We start from the raw sequence: 25327 nt of genomic DNA, 5'->3' as shown, positions 1-25327 counted from the left end.
GCCCGCCCGCCTGCCCTCCCGCCTGCCCTCCCGCGTTCTGTCAGCTTTGTGTTGTTTACCTCGCATCTGCTGCTGCTTCACACGGCAGCTCCCCAGCGCTGGAGCTGGCAACTGTAGTCGGCCGGCCATTACGTTTCTTCTCCCAGCCTCGTTTCCTTTGGATTTTTCACTTCCTTTCTTTGTTTACTGTGCTCATGCTCAGAGTTGCCTGCACTCACATGGAATAAATGATTCATGTCCATAATTCTTGGTTCATAAGAAATACAGTTTTTATGCAATAATCTTATTGATTGTATTTCATTGATCCTTTCTAGTGTGCTGTGTGCGGCACCTTTAAGCACGCTGCTTTCAGGTTAAGTGCATATTTGAATAATTTCTGGAAGCCGTAATTTATATCTTGAATGTTTAACCAGTCCATATCTATGTAAGTTGTTGGTTAAATAATTTCTTTTGTGGTCAGAACTCTTGAATTCAGAGAGGGTCGTACTTGGAAGGTCTTCCTCTGATTATGCCTAAAGATGTTTTTACGTTCTACTCAAGATAGGCAGAACCTGGCAGGGATGTAAATGCATGAATTTATTGTATTGATTTCAAGGCTGAAATTCTGCATTAAGTAGATAGCATTCTGCCTGTATACTGTAAAGTCTCTTTTGGCTGTCTGCACTTCCATCCTGCCACATCCATTCTGAATGTAACCTTTTGCCTACATGCATAGTCGGAATGAGAGAAGCATAACCTTGAAGGTGATGGGTTATTTCAATCCTGCTAGCAACAGCGTTTGTGGTTCACTAATGGAAATAGTCGCAGACTTTTGATCGGAAGGACTGCAGTTGGGCGCCTCTGTGATGGATGGGCTTGCTCCTCTCACAATGTTCTATAAGCAGAGGAAGTGCGCTCACTGCCGTTGTCATGTGCAGTATGCGCTGTACCATCGATTCAGTGACAGAGACTTGTTAGATCCTTCCTCCCTCTTCCTCTTTAGTCCCTGTTTATCAGCTGTTATCTTCTCCTTCTCCTTCTCCTTACTGCTGAGGCTTCATTTCAAGATAACTTCATATTGTTCATTGGCATTCTGTTAGCAGTGTGGGCAATGCCATTCCACAATAGCCTTGGATGGAAGATCATCCTCATTATGTCAGGAGTGAGCAGGAGAAATAGCATTAGAGAGAGAGAGAGAGAGAGAGAGAGAGAGAGAGAGAGAGAAAGAAAGAGGGAGGGAGGGAGGGAGAGAGGGAGGGAGGGAGGGGGGGGAGAGAGAGAGGGAGGGAGGGAGGGATGGAGGGAGAGAGAGAGAGAGAGAGATCATTGCTAAAGAGCCTGTGCTCTACCCCTGGCCTAGCTACTGACTAGTTGCCTAACTTGGAAATTCAGGAGATCTCTCTAGAATAGAGATTGCTTATTTTTGAAATTAAGTAGTTAGACAAGGTACATCTAAGTCTGTTATATATTTGAATTTTTTGTATGCTTCTAAGCATAATTAAGCACTCAACTCTCCAAGTATGATAATGAATGCATATAATCCCAGCACAAGAGGCTGAGAGACAGGAGGATCAAGAATTCAAGGCCAGCCTGTCGTATTCCATAGCAAACCCCTCTCAAACACCCATAAACAAAAAAACCCCACCCCACTTGCCTGATCTTTGAACCGTGTTGTATCTGGAGAGTTGTGGAGAGCTGCATGTCGGCAGGATGTCGGTGCCATTTTAATAGTAAAGTGCAGCATTGGGTCTTGGGGTTCTTCCACATACAGATGTACTGAAGAGTTCTCCTTCTCTTCCAGGACAATGGCTTTGTGCACATTCATACCCCAGTACTCACATCCAATGACTGTGAGGGGGCCGGAGAGCTTTTTCAAGTGGAGGTAAGCTGTAGTCCCCTCTTACTGCTGCTTAATATTTTTCTTTAAGGATTTACTTTAAATTTAATAATGGTTATGTGGACTGAAGATCATGGCTAGCACCTGAAACTTTCAGTAGTAATCCTTGAACAACATTCACACAGCTCCCATCTCCTGTTATTCCACTGGAGCTAGAAGGGGTGAATTTTTAACTTAGCATTCTGTTTGCTTTTTCATGGAGTATATATGTCAGTTAAATCAGAAAGGGGGGAGTATTTACAGTCAGGAAGGGAACCAGGGAGGCGGGACAGGAGAATGACAGGAAGAAGGGTTGTAAATAAGAACAAAACATTACAATATATGCATAGCTATAAAATGTCACAATGAAGCCCATTTCTTTGTATGCCAATCAAAAAAAAATGAAAAAGTAGAGTAAAAATCTAAGTAGATTAGAAAAATAAAAGAGTACAAAAGTATGCATATAAAGAAAGATTTTTCCAAAATTGTAAAAGAATATATTTTTTTCATATGATATGATTCACCTCCTAAAATAGTTTTTTTCTCTGTTCAACTTTATTTTAGTTTTGAGCATATTTTCCCAACATGTCTCCCACCCTCTTCTCTGTACCCTGGTTTTTCCACTTTGTCCCCTACACAGTTTTGCTTCTGCTTTCAGGTCATATATACATACGTGTTTTATGTACTAATATAAAATCTAGAAATCAGTAATGAGATAAAATGTGATATTTGTCTAAGGTAGACTTAATGTCATAGCCCTGCCTACATCCATTTTTCTGCAGATAGCATCTTTGTTCTTTATGACTGAAAAAAAATTCCATTGTGTAGGCAGGGAAATTAGCTCCTTTGATAGAATACTTACCAAAGCCTTGGGTTTAAATCCTACTATCTCATGAACTAGGTGTGGCAATGAATATTTGTAATTCCAGCACTGGTGAGATGGAAGTGATGGGATCAGAAGTTCAAGGTGATCTTCAGCTCTAAAGCAAGTTCAAAAGTAGTCAGGCTACATAAAACTTGTCTTTAAAAGACTCCCGTTGTGCATATGTACCGTACTTTTGATGATGAACCCTTAGGTGGTTTTATTACTTAGCTATTGTGAATAGCGTTGTAATAAACATTAGTGTGCAAGAATTTCTTTGAAGTCTTTCAGGTAAATACCTAGGAGTCGTGTAGGATGGCGAGTGTCAACGGCCCAAAAGAAACAGGCTCCGTTGTCCTTAAGGTCCAAATCAGGACCAAATTGAGGCCCAAAAGTTTTAGACGTTAGGTCTCTCATTAAGGTCTCCTGTCCATTTGGAGAAGTTTTTGGTTTTTTTTTTTTTTTTTTTTTTTTTTTTTGCATTTCTCTATTTTATTTTATTTTTTTTGACCTATCAGTCTGCTTTTATTGATATAACTGAGGAGAAGATTTTTATACAGGGTATTTGATGGAGATTTGGGTTCATTTTTCTGCATGTGGCTATCCATTGTTCCTGGTAGCATATGTCAGAGAGGCTGCATTTTCTCCAGTGAATAATTTTGTCGTCATTGTTAAAACTCAAACGGGGTGGTTGTGCAGGTTTGCATCTGAGTCCTTTTTTACTCCATTGATCTGTGTGTCTATCTTGTGCCAGTTCTATGCTGATTTTATTAGTTAATACTATGGCTCTAGCTTGAAATCAAGTGAGTGATACCTATAACGTCATTCATATGTGTAGAGGTGTATAGTGTGTGTTCGTGTCTGTGTGGGTGTATTCACATGCAGCTTCGTGTGTCTGCATGTGGAGGCCAGAGGTCAACATGAGATGTCCTCCTCCATTTCTTTCTATCTAATCTTTTTCAGACAGGGTCTCTCACTAACCCTGCAGCTCATCAATTGACTAGGCTTCAGGCTGGCCAGTGAGTTTCAGGAATCCAGAATCCACCTGCCTATCACCCCCTTCCAGGGCTGAAGTTACCTACATGTCCTGCTGTCCCTAGCTTTATGTAGGTGCTAGATACTCACGTCCTCATACCTGCACACCGGGCACGTCAGTAACGGAGCCATCGTCTCTGTCCCCAGTATTCTCTCTGCTCAGGGTTACTTGGCCATCTGACATCTTTTGTGCTTTCATATGAATCTCAAAGGTGTTTTATCTATTTCAGTAAAGAATGGCATTGGGATTTTTATGAGATTTCATTGCCTCTATAGATTGGTTTTGATAAAATGGCCGGCCATTTTTGCAATATTACTTCTTCCAATCAATGAATGTGGGACGCCTTCTTTCTACCTTCTGGTGTCTTTTTAGTATTTTTTTCTTCTTCAGTGAGTGAGTTTTCATTGTAGTCTTTCATTTCCTAAGGTTTATTCCGGGGGTTTTTGTTTGTTTTTAATTTTAAGACAGTTGTGAATGTGATTGTTCCCTTGATTTAGTTTTCAGTTTGTCATTGGTATATAGGGAGGCTTCCAGGTTTTGTATGTTACTTGTGTAGCCTGCCACTTTTCCACTGAGCACTTATCACTTAGCTGGAAGTGCTAAGAGTTTTCTTTAGGACCTTTGTGGTGGTTAAAAAGAGAAGTGTGCCCCATACGCTTAGGCATTTGCACACTTGCATACAGCTACCCTGAGCAGTCTGGGAGGTGTGGTCTTGCTGGAGGAGGTGAGTCATGGAGGCAGGGGCAAGCCTCCAGAGTTTAGGGCCCTGCCCAGCTTCCAGCTCCTTTTCTCTGTGCTTGTAGTAAAACCTGTGATCTCTCACTTCCTGCTCCTGCTGCAGTGCCTGCCACATGCTGCCATGCTTTCCCACCGTAATGGATTCCGATCCCTCTGGAGTCCTAAGCTAAAATAAGCCCTTCCTCCCGTTAGTCACTTTGATCATGTTCTTCTACCACACAGCTGAGAAGAAACTGAAGCACAGAATCCTGTCATCTGCAAACAAGGGTACCTCGTCCTTCCTGTCTGTACCTCCTTTGGCTTTCTACTTTCCTCTTGTCTTATTGTTCTAGTTAAGATGCAAAGACTTTTCGTTTAATTATTTTTGAAAGATTTATTTTTATCTGACATGTGTGAGGGTTGCCTGCATGTATGTATGTGTACCTCCTGCCTGCCTGATACCTGTGGAAGCCAAGCAAGAGCTCCGGATATCCTGGTACTGGACTTACAGATAGGTGTGAGCTTACATGTATGTGCTATCAACTAAACCTGCCTTCTCTTCTCAGCAATTGCAATGAGCACTGTTAACCACTGACCTCTCTCTCCAGCCTCAGTTCTCTGAGTTCTTAGCCAGACACTGTAAGCCTGTCCATATTGCAGGTTAAAATAAACGAAAAAAAAACCCAAGACAACAACAACAACAACCAAAACCCACATATTACAGGCCATGCTCGATGCTTGTAATTACATTCATGTAATTCCAATCCTCAGATAAAAACGGGGAATTGTGCATTTCAGGGCAGCACAAGACTGTGCCCTGGAGTAAAATAAAGTGCTCAGCCAGCCTTTCTTACGGGTGAGCTTTTGAAAGCCACTCATTTACCAACTTTACTGTTCCAGATCATTATTTAGTTGTAGACCAGTGAAACAGAGAGCCATGTTGTTGAGTCATACTTTTGTGCTTCCGTTGTTTATTTATTTACGGGCTTAATAGGTCAAGACTTGACCTATTGAAGGCATTAATAAGACCACGAATCGAATGTTGTCCTTTATACAAAAGTTGAGGAAATCTTGATGATAATCGGCTTTTTGGGAAAAGAAAATAAAAATTACTTGAGAGCCAAAGGAGGTATAGTGTTCCTGTAATACTAGTACTTAAAAAAAGAGAGAGAGAGAGAGAAAAGAAAAGAAAGGAAGAGGAAATAGCCTTGTTGGACATTGGAAGTGGAAGTGTTAGCATCTGCATGCATGCATTCAAAGAGCAACAAAGAAAACGCAGCAGTATTCCCAGAACTGTTCTTCCAGTTGTTCTTCTCCATCTCTTAGTATTCTGAATGTGAGCTGAAGAAAAACTAGCCACCTTAAATACACATCATAATTCCTTAATCCAAACTACTTAATAGTTAAAAGGATGAGGATTCAAGTTGTTACAAATAAAAAAGGGAATTTTTAAAGGAACTCAGCCAAGTGAAAAACTGTCTTTCTTTTACCTTTTTTTTTTTCCTTTCTTGAACCTTAATGATAAATTTGGAGATAACTGATTTGCTCCCAAAGAAATCTTTCAAGCAGATCTGATCGATTACATCATATGTCTTCTGACCCTAAATCATGCAGAAAGGCAAGTAACCGGATGAGTATGACTAAGAGGAGGAAAATACAGTTCTAAAGCTAAACAAATGAGAAGTGTTCTGTGCTCGTGTATATTATTTCAGGACCACACACAGGAATTTTACATGGTGAAGTCAGACTCTGGCTGTTCAGAAAACCATAGAGATGTGCTCTGGAGTGATGCTCTTCCTACAGTCGCATAGGCCGGACCTCAGCCATCTGTAGTGCCGGTGCTGGGTATGCCTTGCCTTCTCTTTACCTACAGAAGTTCACCACTAGGATGTAACCGGCAAGCCCTCTATTGTTTGGAAGAAGAGCCTACCAGGGTCACTTTCCTTCACCCTGTCCTTCAGGATTCATTGTTAATCTCCTCCTAGCTGCTTGTTCAGGCTTAGGGGTGCAAATCTTGGCATGTACTTTTAAAAAGGAGTGGACTTTGGTATTTAAATGTTTGCTTTTTTTAATGGGGCCCCCCTCAGCATTGATCCCTAAGCATTTAAAGATAGCAATACATAGTACGCAGCAGTTTGAGGGCAGCATTTAGTCACCTTGAACAATCAAAGTAAGAGTATGTTCTTGTAGTACTCATTGAGAAGTGAGTACATGCCCTGTTTTAGTTTTGTTCTTTCTGTTCCTATCTGAAGACTTGGATAGTTGTTAAGATTTAGGGACTATTACATACATATATAAGACGATTTCAGGGCTTTTATTTGTCATTCAGCACACATTTGATACCATCTGTGTTCAAGATGCTGTGTTAAATACTGCACAGACTATGATGCTGTAGTTGGGACTCTGGTGTGTAAACTGGTAAGTTAGGACATGATAAAGGCCTGATCGTGCTTCCTGTCATCCTTCATATCTATCGTACCCTGTCTGAATCTCTTCCCTGGCTGCTCACAGTGACTTCCCAGCTGAAAAGCTTTTGCCTTTCTTACTCTCTTCTCTAGCTTTCCTTCTCTCTCTTCCTTCCCCCTCTCTACACGTGGCTATGGCCGGCCTCTCTCCCTCTTTCTACCTTTTCTCTTTCTCCCTGCCTTTCTACAATAAAGCTCTAAAACCATAAAATACAAAATAAAACAAAACGAAACAAACAAAGAAACAAAAAAACCTATGTTTCATCTTCACAATTCTGGAGCATCTGTGGGTGGACCCCAGTTTAGGATGGATCCGTTTGGGATTTTTAAAGCTGCAAAAAGTGATAAGCATTCAGCAGTAACCAACAGAACTTTGGTCTTGCTGTGCTAAAGCCTAAAGCTCTAAACATGCTAAACACTCTTACTACTGAACCCTTAGCCTAGAAACCATATTCTGAAATTTAATCTTCTTTTAGGCTAATAATATGTGGTAGGAATATTTTTTCTTGATTTTGGGCAGTAGCAGCAAGTCACAACTACCAGTGAGCTCTATGATACTTGGTACACCAACTCTACAGTGTGGTATGTTGCTAAGTCATAATATTCAATGGGGTAGATATATTAAATGTATTTTTTTTCAATATTTGATACTAACAGTTGATGAGGGACTTATTAGGATGCAATCCCAATGTCAGTCTGGAAGCAGTGGTTTATTTCCAAGATAATAAAAAAGATGGCATGAATTAGAGGCTATGCACAGAGAATGAGGTGAAACTATAGGTACAGTTGAGATGCCACTGTTACCAATTATAGGTGATAGGGAATCACAAACAAAATTAGGTCAGTGATGATTAAGTAGATAGAAAAAGCTTGAGGGCCTGAAGAGATGGCTCATCAATTAAGAGCCCTTAGACATTTTGGAGAAGACCCAGGTTCAGTGCTAGTACCCCACATGGTAGCTCACAACTACCTGTAGCTCCAGCTTCGACTTCTGGCCTTTGGGGTTGTCTGCCTGTTTGTGGTATAGATATTCTTCTTACACACATACGCATAAATGAAAAATAAACAAATTTTAAAGGTCTTAAGTGAACATGTGAATTGACTGTGCTTCAGAGAAGGTGTTCCAGGGAAAGAAGACTTAGAGAATTGAATTTACTGGGGGCTTTCATTAGACTCCCAGTGAACATATGGAAAGCTGCCTGTTGATGGAGTATAGAGGATAAAGATGGACGGCTTCAGGAATGAGGAGTACAGGAGTTTTATTGTATGTCTATTTTAAAAAATGTTTTGTTGTGACTTGGGAGGATTCTTGTTCCACATACACAAAGCTCAGTTCGGCTGGACGTAGAAGGACCAGAGTTAAAGTCATCCTCACTGTATTCTGAGGACAACCTGAGGGGCATGAGATGAGACCCTGTCTGTAAAACAATGTGAAAACACTTTTTGAGACATGTTTCATGTACCATTACATTTACTCCCTTAAAAATACAGTTCCATTGTTTGTAATGTGCTGGGTGAGTTCCATTACTTTAGTGTGTTAGGCAAACCCAGAACTCACTAGCAGCCATTACCCACTCCTGTTTGTAACTCCCACTGATTACTTTACATAGATTTGCTTCTCCTGGAATATTTCATTTGTTGTAGTGTTTGAGGTTCATCCATGCTGCGGTGTGTATCAGTACTTGTGTGTTTATATCCAGTCTGTATTCTAGTGTGCGGGTGCCCACATGATGTGTATCCATCCATCAGCTGATGAACAGTTGTGTTGTTTTCGACTTTGGGGATAATATGAATACTACTAAGAAAAGGTTAGTGCATTTTTTTGTTTGGTCTGGATGGACATTTTCATATCCAATAAGAGCCCCCAGGAAATTCAATTCTCTAAGATCTGATAACTTTCCAACATTTCAAAACCTGTCACAGTATTTTCCAAGGTGGTTGTACAATTCTAATGCCACTAGCACTGTTAAGGGGGCTCCAGTTTCACTGCATCTTTACCTATGTGTGTTATTTTCATTCCCTTTGATTATAGTTCTGGTGTGTGGTGTGGTTTCTTATTGTGGCTTTAATTCCATTGTCTTAATTACTAAGAAGGGAGAGTGTCTTTTCCCACATGTATTGAATATCTGTATATCTAAGCCCCTTGACCTTTTTGGAATTGTGTTGTTTGTTCTTTTGTTGGAGGAGTTCTTTTACATAGTCTAGAGATATGAGATTGCTTACCACCATCACTCCCCCATTACTTCTGCCCAGCACTGTGAAGACTGTGTGCTCTCAGGAGCACAGCCTTGGTCATGTCCACATTACACAGACTGTGCACTTACTAACTTGGGCAGGTTTTCTTTGGTTGTCTCTTCTCCTGACCACAGGCTCATTGCTTTATAATTTTCAACAAAGTCATGAGCCAGAAATTGCATCATAAAATGATTCGATCAAATACAAGCTCCTATGTGGGGATCATTCAAAGCATGCAAATTTGTTCTGACCTCAGAAGAACTGTTCTCAGCCAACTTTCTCTGTTTCTTCCCAGCACGCTAATAGATCTACAGTTTAGCCTATCCTCAGTGGATCTACCAGTTTCCCTTTGCCTGTTGCTGCACTATTGATGCAGTCACTGCCCTTCTGGAGAGCACTCTTCCATGTGACCTTTCCCATAGACTGTTGCAAATCATGACCTTTAGTACAGATTTGAACTGATGCTCCATGCCCTGTGTCTCTGAAGAGACAAGATCTTGGAGCCAGGGTTCTAGTGCTCCAGGCAGACACATTGATGACTCTGAAGAACTTCCTTGTTTAGAAACTGAGTGCTGGGGGGAACAGCAGCTCCAGGTGTCCTGGGTGTGCCTCACCTGGCCTGGAGTTCAGGAACTGGAGCAAGAGCCTTCCACCTGGGTGGGTCCTGTGGGGCAAACAGAGGCATGTGGTTTGGCTGTATCAGTCTAGGTCAGTGGCTCTGAACCTGTGGGTCTGGACCCCTTTGTGGTTTGCATCTTAAATATCCTGCATATCATATAGCCATACTATGCGTTATAACAGTACCAAAATTATAGTTATAACAAAATTATTTATTTATTTAATTATCATATTGTGGGGTCACCACAATATGAAGAACTATATTAAAGGGTCTCAATGTTGGGAAAACCACTGGTCCAGGTAGAATTTCTGTCATACTAAGCTGTGAGGAAGGGTAAACAGGACTGACCTCCAATGCAAATGCTATAGGCTTCTTCATCCATACTAAGTTTTGGTAGATTGTTCTAACTAGATCTTTCTTTGTTTGCTGTGCATTCTTGGACTGTTTCTAGTGATCCTAATGGTTGTTTTCTTTTGTCTTTAATAACTCTTACCAGTTTCACTGAGGAATAGGTTGGAAGACCATCTTACAATCATACAAGAAATAAGGGAAGAAAAAGGCTATTCACTTTACCCCTATATATTGACCTCAGTTTTCTCACTTACAGGGTGTGAATGGTGTCATAGTTAGAAGTTATAAGAATTAACTGAATGGCATGCAGGAAAACTTCATCAAAAAGTACCATAGATATGCTGATGACAGCATTTTCCTTTCCCAACTGTTGCTGTACTTTCTAAAATAAAAAGATGTAACTTTAATTTTTTCAAACCTTATTTTTAATGATGGTTCTAAGATGCTTTAACCTCTCTTGTAGCACACCAGGCTACAAGGCACTTACCAGAGGTAGTGGGAAAGCAAGGACAGGGGGAAGTGGACCTGCTTAGAAAGATTCTTTGGAGCAACTCTGTGTTGTCTGGGAATTGGCAGTTCAGTTCATAGGTCAGCAGTTCATAGGTCAGCAGTTCAGTTCATAGGTCAGCAGCGGCAGCTCGATCCACTCGTAAACACTTCCCGGATACACCAGCAGTCCAGTTCAGTAGAGTAGGGATAGCAAACAGGAATCAGTAGTGGTGGCACTGCCTTGCAGAGACAGCCAGGCTTCAGCCTCAACCCGAATCAGCAGGAGGGACCCGAGAACTTCTCCCCTGTACCTCTCTCAGGGAAGCTAAGACCAGCAAAGATCAAGACCCGCAAGTGTTGTGCAGCCTCGGTCACTGCCCATTGAGTCCTATTTATACTCTCTCCAAACATCACATGTCTTCCATATGACTACCCAAATAATACTGTTTTCAATGTACTATATCTCCTTTCTTCACTTATCAGTAGTTCACGCTGCTCTTAATGAGAATCTGCCTTATTCCTTTACTATTCCAGAGCACTACCACATGTGCCTTGGCATATTGGAGTTATTCTTTACTGGTGGAACTTTAACTATTTCCACTCCTTCACTGTCGCTTGTGAAGTTTCATTGAATATTACTATGTCTAATTATTTTGCACACATGAATATAGTTATGGCACTGTATTAATTACTTTTATGCTGCTGTTATAAAATGCCCTTACAAAAAGCAGTAAAGAAGAGAAGGTTTGGTTTAGCTTAAATTCCCAGAGGGATGGAGTCCATCATAAGAGGTGAAGCATGGCATGGTGGCCAGGAGCTGGGTGCTCATGTTTTTATCCCCACACAGGAAGCAGAAGTGGGTATGAGATGGGGTGAGGCTGTGAACCCTCAAAGCCCACCCTAGTGATGTAACTCCTCCAACAAGACTATCTATACCTCCTAAAGGTTCCATAGACCCCCCCCTCCGCCCCCCAAATAGCACTACAGACTGGGGACAGAGTGTCTAAATACGCTGGGGGACTATTCTCATTTAAATCACTGCACACTGCTACAGTGATGGCATGTGGGAAACACATGTGTTTTATGTTTTGATTGACAGTTCACCGTTATTTACTTCTACTAGTGATAATTATGGGGGAGTTGTTTTGGGTTTAGATTTTAACAAATCAGTATGGAACCAAGTTTTAATTTTTAAAAATTTAATATTTTAAAAATTTAAAAAGTTTATGTTTTAGTCTAAGTTTTAAGAACTTTGAAAGAGCTAATTTTAATAAAAAACAGAAATGTCAGATAAAGAGAAGTGTGTTAGGTTACGGCACTGGTCAGTGCGTGAGACCCAGTATGAAGTGCCACAGCTTCAGTCTGCTTGTTATTTGTTAACATTGTTTTCCTCCTTTAAAGAAAGACTTTATTTTTATTCAACCCCATGTCCCCAAGCCTCACCATCTGATCTTAAGAGTAGCAGGCCCTTTTGTCTTTTATTTGTCTTGTTCTTTCTCAGACGCTCAGCAGGAAAGCAGACAGTTTACAGTCTGAGCTCATAACTTCCTTCCCTGTACAGCAAATAGTTGCCAGGATGAAACCTCTCCCAGCTGAGCATGGGTGTTCTTGTTAGTGGGTGTTCTGGAATGCACATGGCCCTAATTCTAAGGCAGAAAGGTCGGTGTATACCAAGATACACATTTGTAGCAACTGAAACACAAAAGGAGACTGGCCTTACTGGAGTGGCTAGGCAGGGGGAGTCTTGTTAACAACGTGCTTGGCAAAGTGAAGCGCAGTTCACTGCCGCTCCTGTTCCCTTGCTCTTCATTTCATTCTACGATGCCCTCTAAGGACTTGTCAGGACAAATTCCTGTAGCACTTCTCGAAGCCTATTTGAGCAAAGATGGATAGGAATCTTTTATTTCCCTATTACCAAACTGTAAATCCTTGGAGACTGCATAGCAAGGTTTGTCCTTAAATGCTCAAAATTCTATACTTTGGTGCTAGGGAGATGGCTCACTTGGTAAATTGATTGCTGCCCAAATGTAAGGACCCCAGTTCAGATCCTCAGCACCCATGTAAAAAATTGATACCTGTAACCCCAATGATGGAGGCAGGGGATCCTGAGGGCTTCCTGGACATCCAGCCTAGTCAAAACAGTGAGCTCCATGGTCAGAGACATCCTAGCTCAGAAAATAAGGTGTGGAGGTGATTGAGGCATGCATACACATAAGGTCACCCCACAGGTGGAGGTGAGGGAAAATTCTATACTTTGGAATGGGTTTTTTTTGTTGTTTTTTGTTTGTTTGTTTGTTTTGTTTTTTCGAGACAGGGTTTCTCTGTATAGTCCTGGAACTCACTTTGTACATCAGGCTGGCCTCGAACTCAGAAATCCTCCTGCCTCTGCCTCCCTAGTGCTGGGATTAAAGGCATGTGCCACCACGCCCCGCTCTTTGAAATGATTTTTATAGACTCATTCTGGGCCTGGCAGTGGTGGTGCACACCTTTAATCCTAGCACTTTAACCACACAGATAAATTCTTTAATCTTGCAGAGGCAGACAGATCTTTGAGTTTGTGGCAAGCTTTGTCTCTGAGTTCCAGGACAGCCGGGACTGGCGGGAACTACACAAGAGAAACCACATCTAAAAGAAAAGAAAACAAAAAATCATTCTGAATACCATTGCCCTCATAGTAGCATTATGGAAAAACAAGCAATATAGGAACAACCTGGAGAGTAAGTACTCTAGTCATTGTATTGATGTCTGAGAACCTGGACATGACATTTGACCTAACACTTCATATTTCCATTTTAAGCAGTGGTGTCTAAGTTGTATATAGCTAGGTCCTTTTGAATCTTTATTATATCTGTATCATGAAACATTTTAATAAAGCATTCCAAAGTATAGAATTTTCCCTCACCTCCACACCTTATTTTCTGAGCTAGGGTGTCTCTCTGACCCTGTAGCTCACTGTTTTGACTAGGCTGGATGTCCAGGAAGCCCTCAGGATCCCTTGCCTCCATCATCGGGATTACAGGTATCAATTTAGCCTTCTTGGAATCTCTCAATTGAGATTAAAACAAGTTGCGCCCCCCCCACCCCCACCCCCGGGCATGGAGCATGAAGACGGTTACTATTCGACATTTCCTTCATGATCTTGAAGAGAAGTTGCAGATTGGAATAAACAGGCAACAGCATGTAGTTTTGTCTGTAGACCTTTCAGGCTTGTGTGGCATGCTGCTGCTCTACCCATTTTATTCTCAACTTTTCCATTCTGGGATTATGAGGAAACAGAAGTGAGGGCGAGGGGACAAAGTAGAGGACAGGAAAAGCATGGGGCTGAGTAGCCTGTGAGCGCTCACTCAGCTGGCCGTGGAGGTTAAGTAAACTTTCCGTCACAGACTGCGTTCTTTTCCAGTGTTAGCTCGCTGCTGCTGGCTTCTCCTCCCTGCACTTCACACGGAGACAGCTGACTTGTGTGGGTTTTTCTACAGCATTCCCTCGAGACTGAAACTACTCAGCTATATTTGTTCTGCTGTGAGAACAGATAACCGGGAGGCAATTCAAAACATTTGTTTAATATTTTCTTGGAAATCCTTAAAGAAGCAAAGGGTTTTACACCTTGATTTAAAAAAATAAAAATAAAAAGGTCACTGGTTCTACGCATCCTAAAATGTTTGGTGATTCTTAGTTTTCTGTTTCTTTCAATGTTTTTTTTATTTTTTATTTTTTTAGCTTCTACTAGCAGAATAACCTAGGAAAGTGTGTTGCTCTGATAACTTTTATATGACCAGGGAGAGGTTGGTTGGCCCATAGAGTAGCATGGGAAAGATTTTAATGTCATTTGTTGCATTAGTTTCATACATATTTGCCCAAAGGTCTTGTCTAAATAAAATCTAATATTGAGACTCAATCTATAAAGGAGATAAAAAGTGGTATTAACGAGGTAGCTTATGTCTGGATTGTGTAGGTAATCAATCATGAGTGAATGACAGTAGGGACCTGGGAGATTGTGGAGAAAGTCTCCCTACATTTCCTACAAATTGATATTTTTTTTTTCTAGGGAACATTCTCATAGTCCAGTAGTAGAAAGGTCTTGAGACATCTCCTATGACAGTGTGACTTCTGAGTCCCTCCTGAAAGACCTGCCTGAGGCTCTTCTTGAGCTGGTCTTTCCTGAAATACACTTGTGGCTTGCTGGTGTCTTTGGTTTCTTGTTCTGGTTTTTGTTTTTATTAGAGATTTCCATGAAAGAAAATACATCATGAATATCTCTCTCCACTAATAAAGACCTCCCATTTTTGGGGTCCACATTTTCAGGGATGTGTGTGTCTGTGTGTCACTGGGGACAGGCTTTGAAGTTTCAAAAGCCCACAGCATTCCTAATTAGCTTCCTCATTTGCATGCTTGCATGTGTCACCCCTCCCCCACTTGCTGTGGCTCTGATGCAACCTCTCAGATACGTTCCTGTGCTATTCCTTCTGCCATGCTCCCGACATGATGGTCATGGATTCTAACCCTCTGAAACACTGAGCCCTAAAATCAATGCTTTCTTTTGTAAGTTGCCTTGGTCATGGAGTCTTAGCACAGCAATAGAAAAGTAATAAGACAAGTCTCTTGTAGTTCAAACTATCTTAACACCCACCCTGTAGCCAAGATTGACCTTACACTCCTATTTCTTAACTTCCTTAGCTAGGATTATAGGCATGAGCTACCATGCCCAGCCCATTACAGTCTCAGGGGACTATATTGTACATGTAGTCTTTTGTTCACTAAAACATAATTGTGAGGTACATGACTTAGTTGAAACAGTCAATATGACACCTTTTTAGACTGGCTGAAGTGTAGAACTCATTCAGAGTTCATCCATATCCCTCCTGGGATTGACGGCTCTTTTCTTTTACGTGTTGGGTTCCTCTGTATTCCAGCCTCCGAGTGTACAGCAGCTTATTTACCTTCTAAAGGTGTCTTAGTTGCTTCCTAGTTTTGGCAGCTGTGAATAATACAGATATAAACATCCCTATACAGTTTTCTTTTTAATACAGACATGATATTTCAGCCCTTGTGGGTAAAATGCAAAGGGACACAACCACTGCTTCACGGCGAGAGTTTGTTGGTTTTGTAAGAAACTAAGTGTGTTCCAGAGCAGCTGTGCAGCTCTGCCTTCCAGTCCACAGTGAGCCTACTGCTTCCTGTCCTCTCCAGCATCCAGTGCTGTCTGTCAGTGGTCTGGATTTTGACCTTTGTCCTAGGTATGTGATGATCTTGATGGGCTTCTGGGTGTGTGGCCAGCATCCTGGTGTGAGTCATTCTCTGTGGATCGCATGGCTCATCCCCTCCCACCTCGCTAAAATGAACAGCAGTTAGTGTTTTCAGCAGTCTGTAACCCAGAAGTTCTTAGTATACCTGAGTAAGCAAGAGGTTAGGAAGAGTTTTAAGTCCTTGAGACAATATACCAGTTAGTAATGAGTGACTCAAAACGAACTTCATCAGGATCCAGACATTCTACTTATGGGGCTTTTTGTCTGTTTTTTTTGTTAATATTGTGTGTGTGTGTGTGTGTGTGTGTGTGTGTGTGCTTGTAGGAGTCAATTCTGTCCTTCACCTGGTAATATACAGAAGTATCTGTATCAGATCAGGTTCCCCTCTACCCTCCACTGCCCCGCCATCCTGTCCACATTCCCTCCCAAGTCTCTCCCTTCCTCCCTCCCCACTTGTGATTGCTTTCTTCTCTCTCCCAAGTGGGACTGAGGCATCCTGACTTGGGCACTTCAACATGTTAAGCCTTTTGAATTCTGTGGACTGTATCTTGTATATTCTGTATGGGTTCTTTCTCTCTCTCTCTCTCTCTCTCTCTCTCTCTCTCTCTCTCTCTCTTCCTTCCTTCTTTCCTTTCTTTTTTTCTTTTCTTTTCTTTTCTTTTCTTTTCTTTCTTTCTTTCTTTCTTTCTTTCTTTCTTTCTTTCTTTCTTTCTTTTTTTGGCTAATATCTACTTATTAGTGCGTGTATACCATGTATGTCCTTTTTGTCTGAGTTGCCTCACTCAGGATGATATTTTCTAGTTCCATCCATCCATTTGCCTACAAAAGTCAGGATGTCCTCGTTTTTGATAGCTGAATAGTATTCCATTGTGTAAATAAACCACATTTTCTGTATCCATTCTTCTGTCGTGGGACATGAGTGTACCAAAGACTTGGGAGGTGAGAGACTCCCAGGACTCATAAGGAGGGACCTTTGATGAGGTGCTGGACAGTGGGGAGAGGGAACTTGTGGAGCCCACCTCCAGCAGGAAGGCAGGACATCAAGTGAGGGAGGGGGTTGCCATCCCACAGTCACATCTCTGACCCATAATTGTTCCTATCTGAAAGAATTACAGGGATGGAAATGGAGTGGAGCCTGAGGAAAAGAAGGTCCAGTGACAGGCCCAAAGTGGGATCCAGCTCAAGAGGAGGTCCCAAGGCTTGACACTATTCCTGAGATTATGGAATGCTCACAAAAAAAGGGACTTATCGTGACTGCCCTCTGAAAGACCCAACAAGCAGCTGAAAGAGTAAGATGCAGATATTTGCACCCAACCAATGGACAGAAGTAGCTGACCCCTGTTGAATTAGGGAGAAGCTGAAAGAAGCTGATGAGAAGGGCGATCCTGTAGGAGGACCAGCAGTCTCAGACCCCTGAGATTTCTCAAACACTGGACTACCAAATAGATAGCACACATCAGCTGATAGGAGGCCCCCAACACACATACAGTAGAGGACTTCAGGGTCTGGGTTCATTCAGAAATGATGCACCTAACCCTCAAGAGACTGGAGACCCCAGGGAGTTTAGAGGTCAGGTGGGGTGGGGGGTGGGGGTATCCATGTGGAGATGGGATAGGGAGGGGAGGAGATGTGGGATGTGGAGCAGTTGGAGGGTGGGAGGGGAGGGGCGGGGAATGGAATATGGAGTGTAAAAAATGAATTAAAATAAAATTAAATTTTAAAAAAGTATCTGTAATTGAGGTGGTACACAAGTTTAGTTTTCAGTGGTAAGAACATGAAAGAAAATCTCCATGAGGAAGACAGTGATTAAAAATGCTTGAGTAAGTAAACATTAAAACACAGTGTAAAATTCCTAAATGAAAGTAGTGTGGTGGGGTTGGGGAGGTGGTCAGGCACTGAGGACACTTTTAGCTCTTACAGAGGACTCAGAATCCAATCCCAGCACCACATAACAGTGCACAGTCATCTATAATTCCAGTTTCAGGAGGCTCAATCCCTATCTGCATATGTGCAGACAAAGGAGAGAACCTGGGAACCTAGGGTAAAACCAAATACTACTGGTCTAAAAAGAAAAAGTAGCAACTAAATGACTCCTAATGACATTCTGCTATACTCATAGGTCAGTGCTTTGCTCAGCCATCATCAGAAAGGCTTCCTCCTGCAGCAGGCAGGAACAGATACAGAGACCCACATCTCAGTGCTATACAGGGAGCAAGAGACCTTGAAACACTCAGCCCTAAATGGGATATCTCCATCAAATCCCTCTTCAGGGCTCAGAGAACCCTGGAGAAGAAGAGGCGGAAAGAGTGGAAGAGCCAGAGGGAATGGAGGAGTCCAAGAAAACCAGGCCCTCTGAATCAGCATGATCAAAGCTCATATGGACTCCTAAAGTTACACTGAGGCAGCATGTGTAAGACCTCCACAGTCTGCACCAGTTTCTCTGCAGTCTTCTTATGGCAGAGTTCTCAACCTGTGGGCCAGATGACCCTTTCACAAGGGCTGCATATCAGCTATCCTGTATGTCAGATATCTGCATTACAGTTCATGAGAGTAGCAAAATTACAGTTATGAAGTAGTAATATAAATATTTTTATGCTTGGAGGTCACTACAACATGAGCTATATTAAAGGGCTGCAGCATTAGGAAGGTTGGGAACCATTGTATTATGGCTTCCGGTTTAGGGTTTTTATGGGATCCCTGAGTGTGTAAGTGGGTTTCTGTTTCTTGTGCCTTCTCTTGGGCTTTTTTCCTTCTATTTGTTTGTTTGTTTTATCCAATTTCAATTTGTTATTTTTTGTTTTATTTTACTCTATTTTATTATTAACCCTTAGAAACCTGTTTGTTTTCTAATAAAGGATAGAAAGGGAGTGGATATGGGTGGGAGAGGAGGTGGGGAGGAACTGGGAGGAGTAGAGGGAGAGGAAACCATAATTGGTATATTATGTGAGGAAAACTAGTGTCCATAAAAGAGAAAAAAAAGAAATGCACTGTATGTGTGGAGGTCATAGGACAGCTTGCTGCGGCTCGGTGCTGTCCTTTCACCGTGGGGGTTCCAAGGATAGAATTCAAGTCTTCAGGCTTGGTAGCAGGCATTTTCACCCAGCGGGCCATCTGGCTGGTCCTATATGTGTTCTTAATTTTAGCAAGTTCTGTAGAATAAGCAGTAACTGTTTATACTATGCCAACATTCCCTACTGGTTTCTGTTTCTTATGAAATAATTTTCTATTGCTTTATAACAAATTATAACATTAGCGACTTCAAACACCCTGTAGTATCTATTTTACAGTTTTATAGGTCAGAAGTAATAGCATGGCTGGAAGGTGACAAAGGCTGAAAGCCAGGTCTCAGCAGGCTGGGTCTCATCTAGAACCTCTCTACTGGAGTCTGTTTACCAGAGCTCAGTGCATTTGTAGTGCCCAGCCTGTTCTCTTGCAGCTCTCTCCCAGGTTGCCCTCAGCTGCTAGAGACTGAGCTCAGACCCTTTCATATGTCCCTGCTCCCCCTGCAAGCAGCAGCAGCAGCAGCAGCAGCAGCAGCAGCAGCAGCAGCAGGTCACATCCTTCTTACAAATCTCTGACCTGTGAAGCCAGCAGGGAGTGTAAGATATACCCACGTAACCTCTGGATCTTGAAGCTGATTGGTATGGAACTTTAATTGAATTTGTAAGATCAGTTTACACCAGTAACTGGTATTTGAAAATAGCCAGGGTCTGGGAATCATGGGACAGACCGTTGAGTTCTGCCTGCCACGCTGATTTTCACCTGTACTTGATCTTATATACCTGCCTGATTTTTAGCAATCTGGTGTTTGTCAAGTGTTCTTAGCATGCCTTCTAATAATTTGTTTGTTTTTTTTTAATTTCTTGATCAGTTTGAGAACTTCTTAGCCATTTAACCATGCTTTTCTATCATCTCCTTGCCTATTTAGGGTGCAGATTATTTTCTTTCTTGTTTTCTTGGCAGGAGGTATTCTATGTATTCTGCCCATTAATCACTTAATAATTTTAAAGATTTGTTTTTATTTTTTATTAATGTGTATGTGTGTAGATCTGTGTGAATATATGCTATGTGTGTGCCTGGTACCCTCAGAGGCCAGAGAAGGACATGGGATACCCTGAAAGTTGAATTGACAGATGGTTTTGAGCCATCTGATATTAGTTCTGGGAACCAAATACAGGTCCTTTGGAAGAGCAATAATCTATCTTTTGCGGGGGGGGGGGGGTGTTCGAGACAGGGTTTCTCTGTGTAGCCCAGGCTGTCCTGGAACTTACTTTGTAGACCAGGCTGGCCTTGAACTCAGAAATCCGCCTGCCTCTGCCTCCCGAGTGCTGGGATTAAAGGCGTGCGCCACCACGCCCGGCTCAGCAATAACCTATCTTAACCAATAAGCCATCTTTCCACTACTATAGCATGAGCTGATTTTACATGCTGCAAATATTTTTTCTTAATACATCATTCTTCTTTTAGCCTTGTCTATCTTTGCTTTATTGAACAAAATTCCTTACCTGTCATGTTTTCCAGTTCATCTATCAGTATTTCCGATGGGTAGTAACAGAGGTGTTTAGAATTACAAATTTAAGATTGCAACCTTAACCCTAACGCTAGCCCTAACCCCCCAAACCCCAGGGTGATAGTTTCTGAAATGGAGAGATTAGGACTTACTTTTACTCTTGAGTACCTTGCTTTATTTCCCAGGTCCCCTGAACTCATGGGTGCAAGCCATCCTCTTTCTCAGCCCTGGGTAGCTGAAAAGATGTGTGCTCCTGTACCTTGTAGATGAGTACATGAGTTCACTTTCCATATATGCTTATCTAATTGAGGCAAAATTAATTTAACGTGCATATGTATGTGGAGGGGATATGCATACTCGTAGTCTGCATGTGGAAGTCAGAGGATGATGTTTGGGAGTTAATTTTCTCTTTCAGTCATGTGAGACCTGAAGCTTAAACCAGGTTGTCAGATCTTATAGGTACCTTTACCATTAAGCCATTTCCATGACCCCAGAATTAACCATTTCTCTATTATGAATGTTTCCTACAGTGGAACTATACAATAAGCATTTATTTTAAATGTATGTATTTAATTGCTGCATGTATGTCTGTGCATCACATGTGTGTTTGGTGCCCTTGGAGGCTAGAAGAGGGTATCAGATTCCCTGGTACGCCACTCTGTGGGTATGGGGAACTGAACTCAGCTTCTCTAGAAAAGTAGCCAGTTAACCACAGAGCCAGTCTCTGCAACTCCAATATGTGTTATTTTAAATGTATCTTATCTTACTTTGCATAATGTTTCCAAGGTTCGTCTATGTTTTCATATAAAAACATATACTTAAATATATGGAGATATATGCTTTCTTATGCTTAATAAGACTATTTTGCACATATCACATTTATTTATCTATTTTTGCATTGATGGATATTAACATTGTTTTTCCCCTTTGGCTGTTGTGAACATTTTTGCTCATATGCTGTTAAAAGCATTTGTGCACAAATATTTGTTTAGTTATTGGATTGCAAAGTTACACTTTGAGATATGCCCCACAAGAGTAAAGGAGAAGTGAAGGATGAGTAACCCCTTACCCTCAGAAGTAGCCTGGAGGGTGAAGGGGTCCCTGCTGGATGGATGTGCAAAAAGGGCCCCTACAGACTCAGAGAAAGAGGGTGCCACGGCTGCTTCCAGAGGAAGCCTAATGGGACCGCTCTTGGGTTCTTGCTTCTTTCTCCTTTTTCTCTCTCTGCATGTACTTAGACCCTCGGCTTTCTCATTTTCTTCTGAAAATATTCACCTCAGGTCATGGCTATAGCCACAGTCCCAACACGCCTCAGTTTTGTCCTTTCATTCTGTCTCCAAGTATTTATTTTAAAACCTCATTTTAATTCTTACTGATGTGTACCTAGAAGTAGAGTTGCTGAGTAATTATATTTTAAAATAAGAAACCACTAAACTCTTTTTTTCCTTGATAAATATGCCATCTTTCATTTCTGTGTTTTTTGTTTTGTTTTGTTGTTGTTGTTTGTTTTGGGTTTGATATTGGTTCTTTTTTTCTATTGTGATCAGTGAAAACTGTATTACTCCAGTCCTGCAAAGTTTTATCAGGCTTGTTTTTATAGATTACCAAGGACTACCTTGGACATTGGCCCACTCATTCTCCTGCTAACTGAATCCTTCTATTTTTAAGTTGCCATTTTGTTGATGTAGCATCCAGTTGATTATTATAAGCTTCTGACTGCTTTCGGAGTTCTCCAGTCTTTTCTCCTCTATGTTGCAGAGGATAGGCCTATGGAGTATTTCCCTCTGTCTTAGTTAGGGTTACTATTCCTGTGATGAGACACTATGACCAAAGCAACTTGGGCTTCCTGGTGGGACCTGGGGGGTTTTGTTTGATTTGACTGTGTCAAGTGAGACTGTTGAGGCAGCAAAGGTGATGAAGGAAGAGACCCCTCTGGCTAGGCTCACATGATAGGTGTTCTCTGCTGTAGGAAGATTGCTCACAGGAGAGTCACCACTGTGACTGAGGGTAAGACAGGCATCTCCAAACCCAGTCACCTCCTGTTTCCTTTTTGCTTCCCTTTCCTCCTCCTTGGCGTCTTTAACATAGCCATTAGCATTCCCAGGGCTCTTTGGTTTCACTCTCTCTGGGTTCTGAGAACTGGATGATAACTGCATCTTCACCCCCACCCCCACCCCCGGGACTTTCTGCAGACCCACATTTTATGGACATTACTCTTAGGGTATCTGCCTTCCTGCCTGCCTGCCTTCCTTCTTTCCTTTTTTATTGTTTGTTTTTTGTTTTTCCAAGGCAGGGTTCCTTTGTATATCCCTGACTGTCCTGGAACTCACTCTGTAGACCAGGCTGGCCTCAAACTCAGAAGTCTGCCTGCCTCTGCCTCCCAAGTGCTAGAACTAAAGACATGATCCACCACGCCTGATGGAAATATTTCTTAGTGCAAATAGTTCACAATGCTTTTTTAATACTATGAAATAAAAGCTTATATACAATATAACTTAATAAAGACAGAAGTATAAAAATCAGTGTAATAATTTAATTGTAATGTAAGGAAAAATAAGCTATCTTATAATGCATGCATTTCATCCTATAAATGCTTACACATAACATTAGAAGACAAAATGAAGTAAGATTATGTTTGCAGCTACTTAAGTAAATTGGATAGATGTAAGTGTAAAATTCTTTTTGCCCAACTGCTGATAAAATGGAACATTGAAATCTGCTTGTAATTCCACCAGAAAACTCTTAAACCTAAAAGGCACTTATAGCAAAGTATTTATTAACATACAAAAACACAGGAACTTTTCTATGTCCCAGTAATGAGCATGGTAAGCAAGAAATCAAGTAAGCAATACCATTTATAGTAGCCTCAAAATAGATACTAAGTGCCTAAGAATAAACCTAATGAAGGAGTTAGAAGACCTCTGCATTGAAAACTAAACAGTAGAAACACTAGAAGAAAACACTAGAAGATTGAACCACTGTTCATGTTATAAATTGGGGAGAATTAATGTGACCAAAATCAGTATACAGATCAAATGCAATTTCCCCATCAAAATTTCAATGGCATTATTCAAAGTACTAGGAAAAAAATCCTTAAATTATATAGAAACATAAAGTACTTCAGATAGTCTGGGCAGTGGTAGCACATGCCTCCCAGCACTCAGGAGCCCGAGGCAGGCAGATCTCCAAGTTTGAGGCCAGCCTGGTCTACAGAGTGAGTTCTAAGACAGCCAAGACTGCACAGAAAAACCCTGTCTCGAAAAGCCAAAACAAAAAACAAAAAAACCCTCCAAATCTCCAAAACATACACTCCTGAGAAAAGGGTGATGCTGCAAAAGCCCATGTGAGTGGTTTTTATGTTGTTTAGGAGGTAAGAGTGAGGTGGGGAGGAAGTAGACATTTAATACAGACAATTAAAGTACATGTGCAGTCTGAGTGAGGTAGACATTTAATACAGACAATTAAAGTACATGTGCAGCCTGAGTGTAAATCTTGAAGAGGCTGTGGCCACAGAGACTGGCAATAACTGTGTCTATAAGTTTATAGTGCTTTTATAAGAATCTAAAATAAGGGGGCTGGAGAGATGCTGAAGAGCCCTGGCTGCTTCTCCAGAGGACACAGGTTTGGTTCTCAGCACCACATGGCAACTCACAGCCATATGTAATTCCTGTTCCAGGGGACACAACACTCTCTTCTGGCTTTTATGGGCACCAGGCAAGCACTCACTAGACTTACACAATTGCAGGCAAAATGGTCATACAGGTAAAATAAAAATAAATAAATCTTTTTAAAAACTATAGTAAAGATACAGTTAATACTTTAATAATATGGCATATACTGAAAGCTACTCCCTGAGAAAATTAGGTCATAATTATAGCTCAAATTTTGTGAATGGTCATATTTAATGTTTTAATTTATAATCTGTTGCCTTGGTTTGCTCTTAATCAGAAGTAAACTTTAGGGAAAAATTCATGAAAATGCCTGTCTTAGTTAGGGTTTCTATTCCTGCACAAACATTACAAATGCCTATATCCTATATCTACTGTGTTTTGAAATTTCGTGGTAAGCTCCTTGGCTGTTAGAACTGTCTACAGTATATTATAGGTATATTCTGTTTTAGGCATATGAACTCCTTTTATTTTGCTGAGAAGGAATAGTCCTTACACAGACTTAACTGCAGTATTGCTTTTAGCTATGGGTCATGTGTGGTTATGAAAAGCAAAATAAAATCCATAACAGCTTTTTGTGGCTTGTGTTTTTTATTTACAGCCTTCAAGCAAAATAAAGGTACCCGAGGAGAACTTCTTTGATGTTCCTGCTTTCTTAACTGTCTCAGGACAACTTCACCTAGAAGTGATGTCAGGGTACAGAATTTTATTTTTCTGCTTATGCTAATTGTGATTTGGGGCAGAATGAAGGGGCAGGAAAGATGGCTCAGTGGTTAAGAGCACTTGTTCTTTCAGAGGACCTGGGTTTGGTTCCCAGCTCCCACGTGGTGGCTCACAACTGTCTGTAACTCCAGTTCTAGGAGATCTGTCACTCTCTTCTGACCTCTGAGGCCATCAGGCATGCATATGTACACACACGCAGGCAAAATACTCATACACATAAGAGAAAATTAGAAGAAAAGAAAAAAGAAATAATCTCTAAATATTTTCCAACTAAAATCATACTAGTCTAGACTTCTGTTTTTAGTAAAAGGTGTAAAAGCAAAGTGTGAAGTTGTAATTTTTTTATTCCTAATGATTCTTGCTTAAATCCTAACCATATAATCAAAATTTCAATGTGATTTAACATATGCATGGAGGTAAAGGCGGTTCATAGTATATGTCTGAGCCACACACTAACTCATTTTATTTGAAAAAAGGTAGGAAAGTAGGAGATGTTCAGTAATTGTGCGTGTGTTCATGCCTGTCTGCATGTCTGTGTTCAGAAGAGGACTTTG

The 25327-nt window shown here is 41.2% G+C and overlaps 1 protein-coding gene across 7 annotated transcripts in view; it reads left to right on the top strand.

The window, feature by feature from the left end:
• The window catches only part of Nars2 (asparaginyl-tRNA synthetase 2, mitochondrial), a 105949-nt gene that overhangs the window by 21172 nt on the left and 59450 nt on the right, over window positions 1-25327 (top strand). For 6 of the 7 annotated variants that reach the window (XR_003837109.2, XM_085841516.1, XM_029479176.2 and 3 more), the window contains 2 exons: window positions 1781-1861; window positions 24652-24746. Coding sequence is in view for 6 of the 7 variants with exons in the window: in XM_085841516.1 (XP_085697642.1) it covers window positions 1781-1861; window positions 24652-24746 (176 nt within the window). In the remaining variant the exon portion in view is untranslated. Of the gene's footprint in view, window positions 1-1780; window positions 1862-17009; window positions 17162-24651; window positions 24747-25327 lie in introns of those variants that run through there. The other variant, XM_085841515.1, reaches the window with a different exon arrangement.

Source organism: Mus caroli, unplaced genomic scaffold (genome assembly GCF_978045245.1).
Source record: "Mus caroli unplaced genomic scaffold, Mus_caroli_1 scaffold_8, whole genome shotgun sequence".
NCBI lineage: Eukaryota > Metazoa > Chordata > Mammalia > Rodentia > Muridae > Mus > Mus caroli.
The sequence above is the reverse complement of the archived record's forward strand: the minus strand, read 5'-3'. Positions and strand labels throughout refer to the sequence as shown.